Source organism: Azolla caroliniana, unplaced genomic scaffold (genome assembly GCF_043228905.1).
Source record: "Azolla caroliniana isolate FFs.n. ecotype wild unplaced genomic scaffold, voAzoCaro1.0.p SCAF_2, whole genome shotgun sequence".
Taxonomy (NCBI): domain Eukaryota; kingdom Viridiplantae; phylum Streptophyta; class Polypodiopsida; order Salviniales; family Salviniaceae; genus Azolla; species Azolla caroliniana.
The window spans coordinates 13,236,178-13,254,607 of record NW_028230437.1 but is presented as its reverse complement, the minus strand read 5'-3'; the positions used below and the strand labels follow the sequence as shown (position 1 = coordinate 13,254,607).

At 37.6% G+C, this 18,430-nt stretch overlaps 1 protein-coding gene across 1 annotated transcript; it reads right to left on the bottom strand.

Annotated features, from left to right (window-relative positions):
* Positions 1-14,102: 14,102 nt before the first annotated feature.
* Positions 14,103-17,200, bottom strand: LOC147867384 (ABC transporter I family member 21-like). Its single transcript, XM_087315165.1, has 6 exons — positions 17,004-17,200; positions 16,093-16,253; positions 15,505-15,556; positions 15,250-15,386; positions 14,823-14,909; positions 14,103-14,731 (listed from the first exon to the last, which is right to left on the bottom strand). Exons 1-6 carry the CDS (start codon positions 17,158-17,160, stop codon positions 14,441-14,443), a joined length of 885 nt encoding a protein of 294 aa, XP_087171291.1. The 5' UTR covers positions 17,161-17,200; the 3' UTR covers positions 14,103-14,440.
* Between the last annotated feature and the right edge of the window lie 1,230 nt (positions 17,201-18,430).

Below are 18,430 nucleotides of genomic sequence, written 5' to 3'. Positions count from 1 at the left end.
AGGATGTAAAGTACTCATCTTGTACTCATAGTATTGTCCGTCCTTAAGAGAATTGTACTAATTATGTTTTAATCCATGTGAAGGGTTCTCCATAGACACATTGTACTATGTTGTGTGTTGTATCTGTATTAGGTTGTGTTTACAGGAGGATGTAAAGTACTCATCTTGTACTCATAGTATTGTCCGTCCTTAAGAGAATTGTACTAAGTATCGATTAATCCATGTGAAGGGTTCTCCATAGACACATTGTACTATGTTGTGTGTTGGTTTTGTACTATGTTGTGTTTACAAAAGGATGTAAAGTACTCATCTTGTACTTATAGTATTGTCCGTCCTTAAGAGAATTGTACTAATTATGTTTTAATCCATGTGAAGGGTTCTCCATAGACACATTGTACTATGTTGTGTGTTGTATCTGTACTATGTTGTGTTTACAAGAGGATGTAAAGTACTCATCTTGTACTCATAGTATTGTCCGTCCTTAAGAGAATTGTACTAAATCAGTATTTACTCATGTTGTACTCATAGTATTGTACTCATCTTGTACTCATCTTTTAAACACACTGTGTGGTACTGATTATCTATTAATCAATGTTCAGCGTATCTATACTAAATCAGTGTTTATTGGGGGATGTAAAGTACATGTCTTGTAGTACTAATGATCTTCTAAGGAGGGTTGTGTTCTCCGTGGACACATTGTATTGTACTATCCGATATTGAACATTTTGTACTATTTATCTATTAATACATGTAGAGTGCTTTCCATGAACTCATTGTACTATACTTTGTGCTATATCCATACTAAGTTAGTATTAAATGGATGCCAGGTATTGTTGGTCGACAACATAGTACTATTTATCTTTTAATAAGTGTAGAGTGTTCTCAATGGATACGTTGTGCTATGCTTTGTTTTGTATTTGTACTAAATCAGTATTAATGGAAGTGTAGTACTCTCAATTGACAACATAGTACTAATTTTGTTGGAAACCTGAGATACCAAAGCAGGTATTTCTCCTTATTCAATATTTGTATGCAATGGAATTACTTCGGGTCTGGACATGGAAAAGGAGAGCATGATGGCGCGGGGGTTGTGATCAAACGAGCCCTTACAAGTGAGCAGTTGGATAATAATGGCGCTAAGTTACAAAATGCACATGATGTGCAGTGGCTAACATGGAAGATGTCAAATGATGGTAAGAACAGATTGTTTGTTGAAGTTCGCGCTGATGAGGTCGATAGAACTAAATCATATGGTTGTAAAACCGTGAAAGGCACACGCAGCACCCATTGTGTGTTAGGGTTTAGCCGCAAGGACACAACCCAATTGTTACTCCGTAGTTTATCATGCTTTTGTTCCATGTGTCTAGATGAAGCTTGGGATAAATGCATCAACCTATCAATCGTGGAGCCCTGGAAGCTACAGAAGCTTGAGCCTGAACGACAAGATAATATTGAAGAGGATGTGCATTCAAACGATATTGTATACTACAACCAAAATCAAGACTTGGCAATTTTATTGGAAGTTGGAGATCATTTTGCAGTGCTCAAATATTCTCAGAATGAAGATTTAGAAGACTACTACATTGTGGTGTGCAAGCAAGGAAAGACATTATTGAAAGAAGTGGTGAGGGATGGTTGGGGCAACAATTTCAACGTTGGTGAGTCTGTCGTGTATGGAAACTATTATGCAAAGTTGCCGCAGTGCAAGAACACATATGCATTACTAAAAGAAGCACCCATCGCAATAATCTACGCTGATGCCATTCTTGCGATCAAATTCAATATGACTCAAGCAAAGCACAAGGTTAAGGGATACAACACTGTCTACAAGGTCCCCCAAGAGGTTCATGAGCACATATTAGGGGAGGTCTCTCTATTTAATGCTTGAAAGTCACCCTATCAATACATTGTACTAGAAAACTGAAAAACATCCACTTGGAGTTCACTATTAATTTTGATGATTGACAAATGAATTGATATATTTCGTCTTTCTTCCAAAGGGTTTATGCCTCTCAACCACTTGTACTTATCTTTCATAATATATTAGCTGTTGTCAACAGGACTTGGATTTCTTCATTGCCGATATTGCTCATGTTTCCTGATGTTATTTGAGCATAGGAGTTTTGCAGAGTTAGTGTGTCCTCTGTTGGCACATAAATCTGCTCTTCTTTTGCTACCAAGAGAAGATTGTTAGTTGAATTCATTAAAGACTTTAATATTGTAAGATTTTCTACTGTAAGTTCATTTTTCAAAGGGGGTGATGAATTCTGTGAAGACAACAATGAAAATTATTCTCTCAGAATCCTTTTTTGTTTCATGATATGTCCTGTGAAGCCATCTGAGTTTTTACTTCTTGTATATAAGTCCTGAATATTCAGGCTATGGATTTTAAAGTACAGACCTTCCTTTCCTTAACAAAATAATCCAACTTCTGAAACAATAATTTGTGATAGCTCAAAAAGGTAAGTGTTTCCTTACTACTGTTAGTGGATGATTCATCCTTTGGGATGATATCATCAAAATATGGCCCACATTGCTTCAACAATTTGCACACATTCTGGTTACCCTCCAAATGGGATTGATGAAACAGTCTATACTTCAGTATATCTTCAATAACACCCGATATTTTCTATTTCTCATCATCAACACCTAAAAACCTAAATTTTCCTAGCAAGCTAAGAAGACTTTCAAGCATTTTATCTACAATAGACTGAAAGACTTTGCGAGGATTAGGAGATGATCTCAAAAAAGAAACAAAACGTTGTAAAATAAGAATACTTAGATCAAAAAGTATATTCCCATTGTTTTTTATATATGTTGATGAGCAAAATATAGAAGCAATCCTTAAACATGAACTTGATTTCACACTGGTATAACTATTTCAGATTCATGAACTAGATTTTTTACATTGGCAATTGAAACAGTATTTTGGTATCCAAATAGTTCAATTTCAGACATCACTAACAACTAAAGTTCAAGTACAATCGAAAGACAATCAGGCACTAGAGGGTAACTTGGCCGATCTTGTAATGCGCTTGTTGTTGGTGCCAGATTTTTCTGATTTTACATTCTTCTTTATCTTAAAGCCTTTAGGTATGAGCTGACTAAGTGGCACTTCATCATCAGAGGCATCAGAGACAGGCGTGGATGCGCAGGCACCTTGTACTGGTGGCAAGCTTGAGAGAGCAACTATGTTTTCTGCAACTGCAATGCTTGTACACAAATCCACAAAGGTGTTGTTGATAGACAAATTATCACTCATCTCCTGAATGCTTGTAGTCCTAGCGATCTTTATTGCCCTATCATCATCACCGATGCCTATACACTCGTTCTTATTAGACTCCTGTATGTGGACCGTGGCAGTAGTCATGGTCAACTCCTATTGTACGATGGATGTCACCTCATTCTTAAGACAACGTTGTTCGCTCTGAGTACAATCAGGCCCACCTTCATTAGTAACGTTGTTTGCTCTACACTCCTCATGGGATTCTGTACAATCAGGCTTATCTTCAGGGAAAGCGATGTTCTTTCCACGATCCTCATGGGCTTCACAAGACACTACTAGCACATTCTCAGTACAATCAAGCTCCTCTTCATTACTAGCAATGTTCTTTCCATGATCCTCATGGGAATCTTTAGATAGTACTAGCACATTATCAGTACAATCAGTCTTCTCTTCAGCACTTGCCACATTATCAGTACAATCAGTACTTGCCATATTCTTTCCACACTCTTCATGGGCTTCAATCTTCTCTTCAGTACTTGCCATATTCTTTCCACACTCATAGGCTTCTTTAGACATAGTGTTGTTTGTACATGCCAGCTGCTCTTCACATATGAATGCTTCGTTTTTCTCACAATCCTCATGTGTGGAAGATGTGCTTCCAGAGTCTGCCTCCTTGCAAAGGTTAATTTGATTCTGACTCTGATGGGAATCTGATTCTGCACTTGTGCTCCATGAAGTTCCCGATTCATTTGATTGCAGTTGGGAATCAGACTGCTCTTGTAAACCTAATTAATGGGATTCCAAAGAATATTGATATGAACTCACATACTCAAAAGTTTGCAAACAATGAACATAGGGTTTAGGGCCACATTTTTACCTAATGTTACATCGTCATACTATACAGTCGTAGATACCCCAGTGCAAGTGGTGGGCTCGGTCATCTTCTCCACAACATCTAGGTGCTCAACAGTGTTGTTATGATCTATAATAACAACAAAAATAGGGTTGTTATGAGCTTAATCATTGTTTTCAAAGTCTGGCTTGTGACGTGTACCTGGGAGTGTGATAAATTCGTCTTCATGATCAGGTTTTGGACTCGTATCTTCGTCACCAAATATCATTTCATCATCAGCTAGTAACACAAGTACATGGTATTAGACAATGGATTAGGTTGACAATGCTCCAGACAAGTGAGAACTTATATGACTCACCATTGCATTCAACTTTGCCTTTCTTGCCGTTTCCATACAACATTCTTGCAGCATTTCTCTTCTTACTGGGCTCTATTTGTAAAGAAACTGCATTTCTCTTCTTAGTGGGCTCTATTTCTTGATGTTGACCGGAGCTTGGGGAATTTGTTTGTAGAAGCATATGTTCCACTGCTCCAATGGCCCTTCTCATACATTCATCCTGATCATAAAAATCATAGGTTATTGGTAATGATGGTCCCTGAACCTTGGAATGTGCAACAGATATTGAGGGTTTAGGCACAGGGGCTGGTTGTTCCATTACCTTCCCTGGCATGGAGTTGCTTGACACTACAACATTCATTGCAAGAAACAAAAAAACCTTGAATGTTAGTACCATCATCTAAAATATATAATGTAGGTCACAAGAGTTGCTTCCCATTTTACACAATGTACCAATCATGAACAATGTACTACTCACATAGTTCCTAAATTACTGAACTAGTACTAATAAGGAACATTGTACTGCTCACTTAGTTCCCAATTTACACAATTAGTACTAATCATGCACAATATACACAAGTAGTACTAATCATGCACAATATACTACTCACTTAGTTACCAAATTACACAAGTACTAATCCCGAAAAATGTACCACTGACTTAGTCAAATTAATAAGTAGTACTAATCTTGAACAATGTACTACTCACTTATTTCCTAAATCACTGAACTAGTACTAATCCCGAACAATGTACTGCTCACTTAGTTCCCAATTTACACAAGTAGTACTAATCATGCACAATATACTACTCACTTAGTTACCAAATTACACAAGGAGTACTAATCCCGAACAATGTAATGCTCACTTAGTTCCCAATTTACACAAGTAGTACTAATCATGCACAATATACTACTCACTTAGTTAGCAAATTACACAAGGAGTACTAATCCCGAACAATGTACTGCTCACTTAGTTCCCAATTTACACAAGTAGTACTAATCATGCACAATATACTACTCACTTAGTTACCAAATTACACAAGGAGTACTAATCCCGAACAACGTAATGCTCACTTAGTTCCCAATTTACACAAGTAGTACTAATCATGCACAATATACTACTCACTTAGTTACCAAATTACACAAGGAGTACTAATCCCGAACAATGTAATGCTCACTTAGTTCCCAATTTACACAAGTAGTACTAATCATGCACAATATACTACTCACTTAGTTAGCAAATTACACAAGGAGTACTAATCCCGAACAATGTACTGCTCACTTAGTTCCCAATTTACACAAGTAGTACTAATCATGCACAATATACTACTCACTTAGTTACCAAATTACACAAGGAGTACTAATCCCGAACAACGTAATGCTCACTTAGTTCCCAATTTACACAAGTAGTACTAATCATGCACAATATACTACTCACTTAGTTACCAAATTACACAAGGAGTACTAATCCCGAACAATGTAATGCTCACTTAGTTCCCAATTTACACAAGTAGTACTAATCATGCACAATATACTACTCACTTAGTTAGCAAATTACACAAGGAGTACTAATCCCGAACAATGTACTGCTCACTTAGTTCCCAATTTACACAAGTAGTACTAATCATGCACAATATACTACTCACTTAGTTACCAAATTACACAAGGAGTACTAATCCCGAACAACGTAATGCTCACTTAGTTCCCAATTTACACAAGTAGTACTAATCATGCACAATATACTACTCACTTAGTTACCAAATTACACAAGGAGTACTAATCCCGAACAATGTAATGCTCACTTAGTTCCCAATTTACACAAGTAGTACTAATCATGCACAATATACTACTCACTTAGTTAGCAAATTACACAAGGAGTACTAATCCCGAACAATGTACCACTGACTTAGTCAAATTACACAATTAGTACTAATCCTGAACAATGTACTACTCAACAATGTACCACTGACTTAGTCAAATTACACAATTAGTACTAATCCTACAAAATGTACTACTCACTTATTTTCTAGATTACTGATCTAGTACTAATAAGGTACAAAACTAATACTAATAAGGAACAAAGTACTACTCAGTTCCCAAATTACAAAACTAGTATTAATCATGAGCAATGTACTAGTAACTTAGTTCACAAAGTACAGAACTAGTACTAATCATGAACCATGTAGTACTTACTAAGTACTAATCCAACAAATGTAGATTGGTATTTTGCACACAAGTAATACTAAACATGATATGTCTTCTACACACCTAGTTACATAACTTGTACTAATTACACCAACAGTATTAATCTTGAACAGTATTAGTACTAAACGTGATATGTGTTTGACACACCTCATTTCCAAATTACAATAATTGTACTATTATTCAGCAATTTACTATACACCTTGTTCCCAAATTACATTACTAGTACTAATTCCCAAGTTACACAAACAATCTAACAGTCAACAATGTACTATAAGTATAGTGTTTACTAAACTAATACTAGGCAAGTTGCAATATAGATTGGACGATGTTGTACCTGGTTCCCTTTTAGTACTACTAATTGTGGAAAATATCCCTTCAACTACACATACCAAATATATATTAAGAGTACTGCCAATACTAACCCACATAATTAGGGTTCCACATAATAGTTGTTAGAGATTACACTAAATTTGAAGTATGAATTGTGGCATACACTAGTTCTAGTCCAAATGTTAATTGACATCATATAATACAAACAATAGAATAGTAGAGCCACATACCATACGGGTGTACTTTTAAACCCCAAGCATAGTACCACTCAGCCGCAATTGTAGTTTTACAGTCCATACATGTATTCTCTTTCTCAAAATGATACTTAGCACATAGCACATGATATGTGTGCAAGCATGGTGTAATCACAACATCCATAGCCTCCAGATTGAATCCGAGGCCACAAAATATACACCTGGAAGATTGCAAACACAAGTTATAATATATTAGCTGCTCACTTATTTATACCAGAGAAGTAGAAATAAATAACTTTTAAAGCCAATACCGTGATATAGCGATACTAATAATGGTACTTTCTATACCACTTGGGTGCTCAATTACAAATGGACACAAAGTATCAAAACCATTTTGTTTTAAATCCTGCATCAAGCATGCAAGGTTCTCAGAATGCAACTTTAAGGCTGACAACTTATTATCTATTTCTTCATGTGCATTCCTGCAAGTATCAAGGTCTCTCATCTGTGAACCTAATTGAGTGCCCATATTGTTTAGCTCTTTCTTCAACTCCTCTTTCAACACCTCACTTTCTGAATTTTGGATTGTCGATGCAATCCATTCATATGTAGTTTTTATTGAAGAAAATTTCTTTTCTGCCTGTATCTCAGCTAATTTAACTGCTTCCAAATCAGCAAGTAGTGTTTGTATTCTTGAGCTCATAGAAGCTATGCAACCGGCCATCATCTGTTCATGCTTTTCAATCATTGTGGCCCATACCTTTGCCTCTAGAACTTGGTGGACAGGTGTTATAGCTAGAATATCCACATGAGAGGTTCCAGATGACTTCAAGCCAGTGTTGGTACTGGAGGACCCTTTGTAATGTTCTGACCGGTGCCGATTAAAATCTTCCCAATTTACGTCAATGCCACCTTGAACTTCACATGCAAAAGCACGTGCAAAAACAGTACCCACCTCATTGTTAGTGATTTGATTTGTATCATAAACATGTTCGTATCTCGTCAAACCACTTATGTGGAATCCTCGCCTTGTGTCGGGATGTGCTGAACCCCAGGTTTTTAACAACCACTCTCTCAGCTCTGGATACACGTCAGGTCGTGCTCGAAGGAAATAATTCCATCCAAGAGGTGTGTCTCGACTGATGGAGTGGTACATCTTCTTTCTCTGTGTTGATGAATTCATCACCCTTTCTCTTGTGGGTGTCTTCTTGCTTTCTTTCATGGGTGTCCTTCTTCCTTCCTTCACTGGTGTCTTCACTTTCTCTTTCATCAATGTCTTCTTTATGGGTGTCCTTCTCGTCATTGTCCTAGTCAACACAATTCTCAGGGAATGAATATGCATGTACTAGAAGAAAACTCAAGCAATTACCATCAACACATAGCAAATCATCACATTGCATGTACAAACCATGTCAAACACACAATAACCCTAAATAGTCGGAAAAAAACTCATCCATGTCAAACACACAGACAATAAAAACAGACAGATAGGAAAGTCAAAGAAAACGAAAACATTGTAAATCATCATAGCCAACTCCATCACATCGCATGTACAAGCCATGTCAAACACACAAAAACCCAAAATAGTCGGAAAAACACTCATCCATGTCAAACTCACACAAAATAAAACAGATGGACAGGAAACAAGAACAAAACGAAAACATAGCAACTCATCATAGCCAACTCCATTTACGTTGCATGTACAAACATGTCTAACACACAACCACCTCGATCAAAATATTGTCATACATTTTTAAAAGAAACACAGAGAAACACAGAGAAAACAAAAACATACCAGTTGGGCATGCAACACATAGACTATGAATAATCAAACCCTAAAAATGACCATACACACGCAAATAAAAAACAGACAGACAGGAAACATTCAGAAAAAGAAAACATACCAGTTGGGCATGCAACACAGAGAATACCTGGAGGTCGTACAACTTGCAGAGGTACCACACCGTGTTGATTTCGACAAACGAGGCTGCTGCAGAGGAGACAAACGAGCATAGACAGAGGAAACAAACGAGCATACACAAGGAAGGAAAATCAACAACACATACAACGAGCAGGGGAAACAAAAATCTCTGCGTTCAGAGATCGAACCTGGCACAAAGGGGAACACAAGAACAGCTACGCGGGGAAACAGAGAATCGAAGGTGGAGTGAGAGAGAGAAACAGAAAGAAAGAAAGAAAGAAACAGAACTTTGAAGGTGGAGTGAGAGAGAGAAAGAGAGAGATAGACCTGTAATAGATATGTCGTCTTTCTTTAACTTTCTGCCACTGTCTGTCTGACAACTTCGAGACAGAAGAGAGAGAGAGAGTGAGTGAGTGAGAGAGTGAGAGAGAGAGACATACCAATTGACACGTTCGACTACCCATACCAGAGAGAGAGAGAGAGAGATACTGAGACTGGCCAACTGTCACAATGGATACCTTCTCCAGGTGTGCTTTCGTACAACTCTACCTAGGAGACTGGGGCAACAATTAATGTATTAAATATGGCCTAGGGACATTTCGAGTGTGACGTACAATATCTTTGTGCATTTGAGTGTGACGTAATGAATTTGTTTTTTGTTTTTTGAAACTTATTTACAATTTTTAATGTTTATTTTCTTCTTCGATTTAGTACTAAATTTTTGGCCAAAAGTTGGTACACCGTAGCATGCTTCGACCCGTAGTCTAGCATGTTGATAATTTTTTGCCATTAGGTCATGCATCGCAGAAATTAATACCTCTTGATATCCCATCAACTCTACATCCGTTGGCCAATAAGTGAACAATGAGTTGCATTTATCAAGCAAATTAACTAGGAGACTTAATTTCTTTCTCCTTTTAAAAGCATGGTGAATTCCATAATATCTAGTTACCCATCAAATTGAACACGATAGGCAAATGCATCAATCAATTGACACATATAGGCATGGAAGACCTCATGATCCAAAAATGATGAATTAAAAATCAACGGTGGTTTTCCTATAAACTCATGAAAACCTCTAATTTAGTGGTGATTGAACTCAAAAATTAATGGGAAATGATCTGATATAATTGACCCATAAGACACTAAAATATCCAAAATCTCTGGTAAAAAACCTTCGGTATGCATTACATACATTCGATCCAACCTACTCCAAGTATCCTTATATTGAGCCGATTGAAAGGTATAACCAGGTTCATCTCCCTTGATCCATTTCCATACATCCCTTAACATGACTTCAGTCTCAAAATCTCCCCATTCTTGAGCCTCTGGTCCATCCATAATAGAGTGGATAGATGTTGATTGATCTGTCTCACAACAAACATTAAAATCTCCCATCAATAAACCCGGTCTACCATTATCAAGCACTGAGTTTAGAGATCTCCATAACAACTTTCGTTCTTGTAAAACATTTGAAGCATACACACCAACTAACCAAAGAGCTTGCCCTTCATAACATATCTCTACCACAATAAATCTTCCAAATTCATCTGAAACAATTACTTTTGGGTGAAATTTATCTCTTATAAACATGATAATCCCAGAATAATCCCCATGAACCTTGTCAGCATAACATAATGTATAACCCTTAGAATAACTAATTAAACCAGCATTACGATGATCTTTATGCTCTACTGCACATAAAACATCCCATTGCTCACTTAACACAATCCTCCAAACCTCATGCATTCTAAATCTAGAACACAATCCCCTCACATTCCATGTGGTGATCTTCATACTTTATTTTTTCCTTTTATTCGAGAAATCTCCTTCTCCTTCACTGCTAATGTTTCTGCCATATCCGGAAATAAATCCCCTAAGATTGCATATGAATTATTATGGGAATGCAAAACTCCAAACCCTGATGGCTCCTCATGTGAACGAGGCACCGATTTCCATTTATTCTAAGGAACATACAAATTACCTTTATTATCAAAAGATAATTTCTTTGGATAGTCCTCTTGACGAGCCCATGGTTTATTCCGCATGGGATGTGTCAGTGTGACCTTCTCCATAGATACATTATGCCCAACATTTTTATTAGACTTCTTCATCTTTCCAGAAACTATTGGCCATTGTCCTTCATCCTCTAGAGTCTTTCCATCCTTCTCATTCACAATTTGTGGTTCCTTTGTTTGCTCTGAAATTGTCAAATCTTGAATCTGATCATGAGTTGTACGCTCTTCATGTACCACTTCCACTACATTATTTCATTTTTGAGGACATTCAGCCATAAAATGCCCCAACACACCACAGTGGAAACAATGTCCTGCAAATGTACCCCGTTTAAGCCAAAAATACATAGGCGACATACCAGAACATGCAATCTGTAAACAACTTGGCCTCTTTATAGCAGTATTCTAAAGAATACACATCCGATATCGATTTTGAGCATTAGCACTAGGAGGCACCAAGATCTTTCCCAACTTTTCCATCACTGACCGTAATATTGGCCAAACCACTGAATATGTGCACTCTACCTCAACCCATATGGGACACTCTTACTTTAATATATCTTGGTATTCCACTAATGGTCTCCACGGAACAATATGAACCAAACTTTTCTCATAAAAATTTGGCAATTTATTGAGTAATTTCTCTTTATACTCTTGTGATACCAAAACAACCTCATAAAATCCACGAGGACCAGCATAAACATCCTGAACACAATCAGCTTGTAAAATCCCACGTAACCATTGTTTGACCCTCCAAAGGAAAGGTATCTTTCCTATGAAAAACAATATGACCCCTTTATCACAAAAATTAGCAAATGAGCCCAAAAACTCCTTATTGTCTATTTCTACCTTAGCTACTTCATCGCCAACAAACTCCTCAGCAACTTTCACATTCTCCCTTATACAATCTTCCATTAATATATTTGCCATGCATCTTAAATGTTCCCAATGACTATCATCTTTCTCAATATCATCTTGTCGCATTGCATCAGCATAAGACATGTCATTACTATTATCTCCAATACATCGTTTTCTTTTACCATCCCCTCTTGGGCTTGATACTAACTCAACCATGCACGCATCCTTTGAAGAATTTGGAGATTCATCCATATTCATGAAAACACTACCATCCATATGACAAGAAATAGGAGAGAGCTCACTTACAAGTAATTGTGTTGGAGAAGGAATCAAAGCAAGCGATCATGAGATGCATGCAATCGAATGGAATTTTTACTCGTAAAGTTCTACCAAGACCTCCAAATGATACGTGCAGATACTCTTTACAAAGCTCTATGCGCAGGCTTCGAAACGAGCTAAAGAACAAAGGAAAGGGACACCGTAGCAAGAAGATACATCAAAATTAGTGTTTGTCCTTCTCCAACATCTCCGAACTTCACGTTTTCTCTCTCTCTCTCTCTCTCTCTCTCTCTCTCTCTCTCTCTCTCTCTCTCTCTCTCTCTCTCTCTCTCTCTCTCTCTCTCTCCTTCGCTATCTCTCTCTCGTGAGTCTTACGCAATCCGTCCTCTTAGTACTAATAGTACTTTCCTTCGCTAGTACTAATTCTCTCTCTGTTTTAGTACTATTCTTGACAGCTAGACCTCTTTATATCAACAATGGTGGAAATAATACATCTTCTTAAGTGTACAAGATAGATTAATACTAATTGTGTAACACTAAGTGAGTTAGTAGTTGAAAGGTACTTGACAACTACCTTCACCCGGTTTGCCACCAAAATGGTATATATTGGTCTGAATCCTAAGCCAACTACATCAAAAAAAAAAAAAAGGAACAACTCCATCGATCAATAGAAGTGCTTCCGTACAACATACAGAATCGACACAAAGACCCACAACTCTTATTGACAACTTGTTATTGCCAATCATGATACCCCAAAAGAATAGGATTCCATAAGATGTTTAACATGGTTCAACAAATTTGGGAGTAGGTATGACTAATGAAATGGAAGCCAATTTGAATTGAATTCCAACTTTAGGGTTACACCATCGTAGGCAGGAGTTTTCTTAGTTTTGGGACAAATTATGTGGTGATAAAGTACCATTATTATGATGAAATTGTTTGGCAATGATCAACTCTTTATGAAGTCATTCCATTGAAAATATACATGAATGCATGTGGGAGCTAATTGTTGAAAGAGAATCCAAAGGAAGTGTGCACTCCTAATATCAAAACTTGATCATGAAACATGTACAAAATAGAAGAGACATGTGCAACATTGCGGAAGAAACACCTTATAAGTTAACACCATTTTGTGTATAGGTGGTTCTTTGGTCATATGGGTGGTCGAGATAGCCCTTTTGAAGGAGCAAATCTTATGAGTGCTAGCCCTCATTTATGAGACGAGGCTTGCCTTTTGACTAAAAATGGAATGTTTAGAGAGGTGTTTGTAAGTGATACGAGCACTCATGGTGGTCCTTTGTCATTTGGTGTAGCTTCAAGTCCGATGTTTACAGCCATTGTAGTATCTAATTTATTGGTTTCACAAACTATCTATATGTACATTGTGTTACACTAGCATGGGTTACTTGTCCTTGCCTTGCCGGCAAGATTCATGTGTTGGTGAGTAAATGTGAGTAAACATCTTCTCCAAACACAACATATGAGCCATCAAATAACAAAGTAATGTTAGTGACATGCTTTTGGCCCCATCTGCACTAAAACTTATTTGCAAGCACATGTCCCAAGTCACATGATACATAGTTGCCACAATAGTATGCATCCAATCCCATCACAATGCACCACAAAGAAATTAGATGTGATGGTAATGCTCTCTTTCTAAGTTCAAGAGTAGTATTGCTTCATGATACACTTTGAATCATATGCTCTATGGGGAAGAGTAATGAATGCAAACTTAAAAAGAGAAAAGTAAAAGAAACGTGCAAGGGCAAATCTTACATTCACATTTGGCTCACCTAGATAGTGAAAGTGTATGAAAAAGTGAGTATTACCCCCTCACACGCCAAGCAAGTGTTTTACTAAACATTATCATCGCAATTGAGAGTGGGGAGACAGAATAATAGAATAATACCTTACAATACACAATTTGTCATATATGATGATCAAATTTGCACTTTACAATACCCTATTTGGCATATATATTGATCAAATTGCACTAACAATAGAAGTCATTTCAAATTGAATAGTAAGATACATTTTCTTTGGAAAAAACCACAAGGACTTGTGTTCTTTATAATTTAAAAATCAATTGAGCAATAAATTGTCAAAGATTTCATCTTAATGTACCAATGATTCTCATACGATTATTGTTGCCTTTCCACACATTTTGGATTCCATGACTTATACCCCATTAGTTTTGTTTAAGGAGAGTTATGTATTCGCATGATCATCTATAATAAGCCATGTGACGGCTTGATGCCCAAGGAGAAGAAACATGTTTGATAGGAGGAGGCTTTGTTTCAAGCGTGAGATTCAAAAATTTTTGCTCTCTTTCATTACGTAGCCAAGTCTCAACAACTTGTAATAATTTCTTTGTTGGTTCCCGTGACTTGAACTCAGGGATGTCCAAGGTCCTTGAGAATTTCTTCAATTTTCCATCCTCCACATATGCTACATGAGATGCCCATTCCTCCAACCCATCAAATATATGTGTTGCATATATGATGGTTACACCCCTCTAGAAATAAATACAAGGTTGTTACAAAGGTCAAGACTTGAATAATATTTAAAAGAGTTTGATTTTCCATCTACAGTGCCTTTTAATTCACCTGTTCACATTCTCTAGCAAAGAAGCTGAGCAAATCCATTCGCGCAACAACATCCAGGTCTACCGTAATCTCATCCAATAATAACACCTGCAATGATGGTTAGTGCAATGCAAGTAAAAATTTAAACATTTCCTCATGTTATCAATCCGAATCACTAACTTAAACACTCAAAAACTGAGCACAAGAAAATGACCATTAAGTCACTATCTCTATATCTTACGACTAGAAACAATGGCATATATCACCATAAAACTCTTAAGACTAGAAATCTTCAAAGAAGATAGCATATATCAATGTAAATGTCTTGACCCCTTAAGACTAAAATCATTCAAAGCAGAATGTCATAAATCACCATAAATATCTGGACTCTTATGACTAGAAATATTGAAATAAGAGGGGTGTTTCTACTTGAAATATATCATTACACCTTATATGATTGGAGAAGACCCATGCAAATTTGGACCCGCCGTCGTTGCCCATCAGAAACTTTGTGCATCCTCCATTCCAAATCTATATCCAGAAGATCTATCAGCTCTTCTCTTCGAATAGGATCAGCCCCTTCCACTATATGAAGTTTTAAACAAATTGAAACGATAAGACATTGAATTGTCTTTTGTGTTATGATCATATGATTGAGGTAAAAAGGAACAATTTCAATTTTTGGATGACAGTAGATACATACCTCCAAATATCATATGCTCGGCTGAAAAATCACCTTGTAGAGGTATCTCACCCTACAAGAAGTAGAATCATTAGATAAATTTACCATTGCATGCCCAAAAACCTAACTTGTACATTCACCGGTATCCTTGTAGTCCCACAAACATATCTGCCATCAACTCACATCCAGTATATGATCTAACCAAGTTTAAAACAATGTGTATGCTATCAAAATTTTAGTCATCACATGTCCAAAAAAACGTAACTCATTCATTCATCAATATCCTTGTATGCCCATTAGCATCTCTTCCACTGCCTCATATCCACCCTATCATGTAGCCAAACTGAAAGTACCATTTAAAACATAAAAGACAATCTGAAGCATGGTGCTCTAATTGTCATGAGGGATCTTGGTAATGCCATGTCAAAAGTAGGGTTTCAATTCCTTTGTGGCTGTGAACATATTAATATATATATATATATATATATATACATACATACACAAATACATATACATGTATATATATGTACAAACACACACACACACATATATATATACATACGTGTGTATATGTACCAATCTATGTCCAGAGGGACATGAGAGACTTACTGCACAGCCAACAGTCTTACTCCAAGACCCCCCTAGGTAGGCAAGATCGCCATCGCATATAAGAGAGGTGTCGTGGAAAGCTGACCTCCCCAGAACCTTCACTACATCAGATCCACCCACCATGTGCTTCCCCGCCAGAATCCTGAGCAAGGTAGTCTTTCCTGGACATCCATCCAATACAACTGTGTTAGAATCATAATCTTCTTGGAATCCTAACATAAATATTGGTGGAATCTTGATGGTTGTATCTTAGCTTAACATTAATATGACATTATCATACAAGAAAGTACGTTTTAACTCAATGACAAAAGCATCCATATACAATCAGGATCTCTATTAAGGTCCAATGCCACACAACAGTTTTACGTTTTCACACCCACATTTCTTGGCATCACATTTAATGTTTTGACCTGTACATATGGATGAAGAGTCTTAATTAAATGCATTATTGTCACACAGAATCTATTATATAACCTAATGTTGAAAAACAAGAAAACCATGCACTTAAGATCCAATTAATAGATTTTATGTTTTACCCCCACATAAAAATAGGATCGCATTAGATGTCATTATCGCACAAATTCTGAGATATAAGACATGTTTACTTGGAGTCAAAGAACAGAAAATTATATTTAAGAACCCATTGTGAAGAATAAAAACCACATATAGCTAAGATCTACTTAAATGCCTGAAGCATACAGAAGTAATCTAGCACATACAATTCTCACACAAATTCTATGCTTTAACATAATGTCATGTAAACACACACATAAATAAAGATCCAATATTACACAGAAATTTCGGTGTAAACCTAATGTGAGTAGAAGAAGATCTATAGAAATATAGATGCGAGAAGAAGATAATACGATAGAAGAAGACGAAAGGACGTTTTCCTTTGTTTTTGTTCTTACCACATCCATTGGCTCCGATAAGGAGGCAACGAGAGCCAGGGCTGAGGTGAAGGTTGAAGATGGAGATGAAAGGAAGGGGTTGATCAGGATAGCAGAACTGGAGACCACATACCTCTATACTTCTCTCCTCTTGCTCCCCCACTAGATCCATAGCCATAGCCCGTGTCGGATCAGTCTTTGTTGATGATTTTGTTTAGAAAAACTTTCTCACTTCACAGGAGTAGCATGTTCGGAACCTTTAGAAGGTTGTTTTCTTCCCATAATCAGATTCATTGAATTGATCGCCCCCATTCATTGACTCCTTTTTCTTAATGTTGCCCTTGCTGTCGGTAGATGGATGCCTTGTTTCTTTATTATTATGATGATATGAAACAAACTATGTATGCAGGTAAATTGTAATAATAGTCGTCCCCCCACTCACTCACACGCCCCTCTCGTTCTCTCATGATGCTATGAAGGGAGGGAGCATTACTTCCTAATGTTTATCAATGTATGTATGTACCTACTACACCTCCTACCCATAGGAATCTACATAGCAAGCGGTTTGTTCCATGCGCTCCCCTCTATTTGCCACCAAATATTAAATAATAAAATAGGCTTGGTGAGGGAAACATGATCATGGACAATGCAGGGATGGCTTCAATAATCATGCAAGATCTACTCCATCATATCATTATCCCAAAAAACATGCACCCATTTCTTCGATGTTTCGGACGACCATTCCCCGAAACATTCGTCCACTTCCGAAGTGGCCTCTATCACTCCATAGTTACCGACCTTATCCTCGGTCGGCATTTCTCTACAAGACGAGAGGGTTGCTTGCTCCACTTCCTCGCCCGTGGTACCTTTGTATCGTGCTTCTGCCTTCACATACGCCCCCCCGCCATTCGTCCCCAAGGAGGTGACTTCCTCGTTCTCTCAATTCCAACTGCACATCGGACCTTTCCTCATTGTCAACCTTCGCCTTCAAAATCTCAAACTCCTCCCTGACCAAGGCCTCAACGTCGAGCACTGTCGAACCATCCCGCGGTTCTCCGTCTTCCTGATGTGATGGCACACCGTCATGTGTCACCCTCCGTTTGTGGACCGTTTTGTCGCCGATGAGGTCCCTGTCCGCTTCTTATCAAACCTCTGGCATACCCTTTCCACTTCCGTCCAAATCTCGGTGAGGCCATTTGCACCGTCATCATCTTCAAGTTCTAGCCCAATGGCCATCCGTTCCTTCCGATCGATCGACTTTACAAATAGGAGGACCTTATCCACCCCCACCAGTCTTTGTTCCTGCTTTAGGAGTTGAGCAAAATGTCGCTCGAACTCCAGGAACGTTTCTGTTGCGCTTCGATGGGTCTTTGCCAATGCCACCCACTAGTCAAACTTGTGCCGACCTATGCCTCCAACAGTGCCTCTCCGAAGACCTCCCACCAACT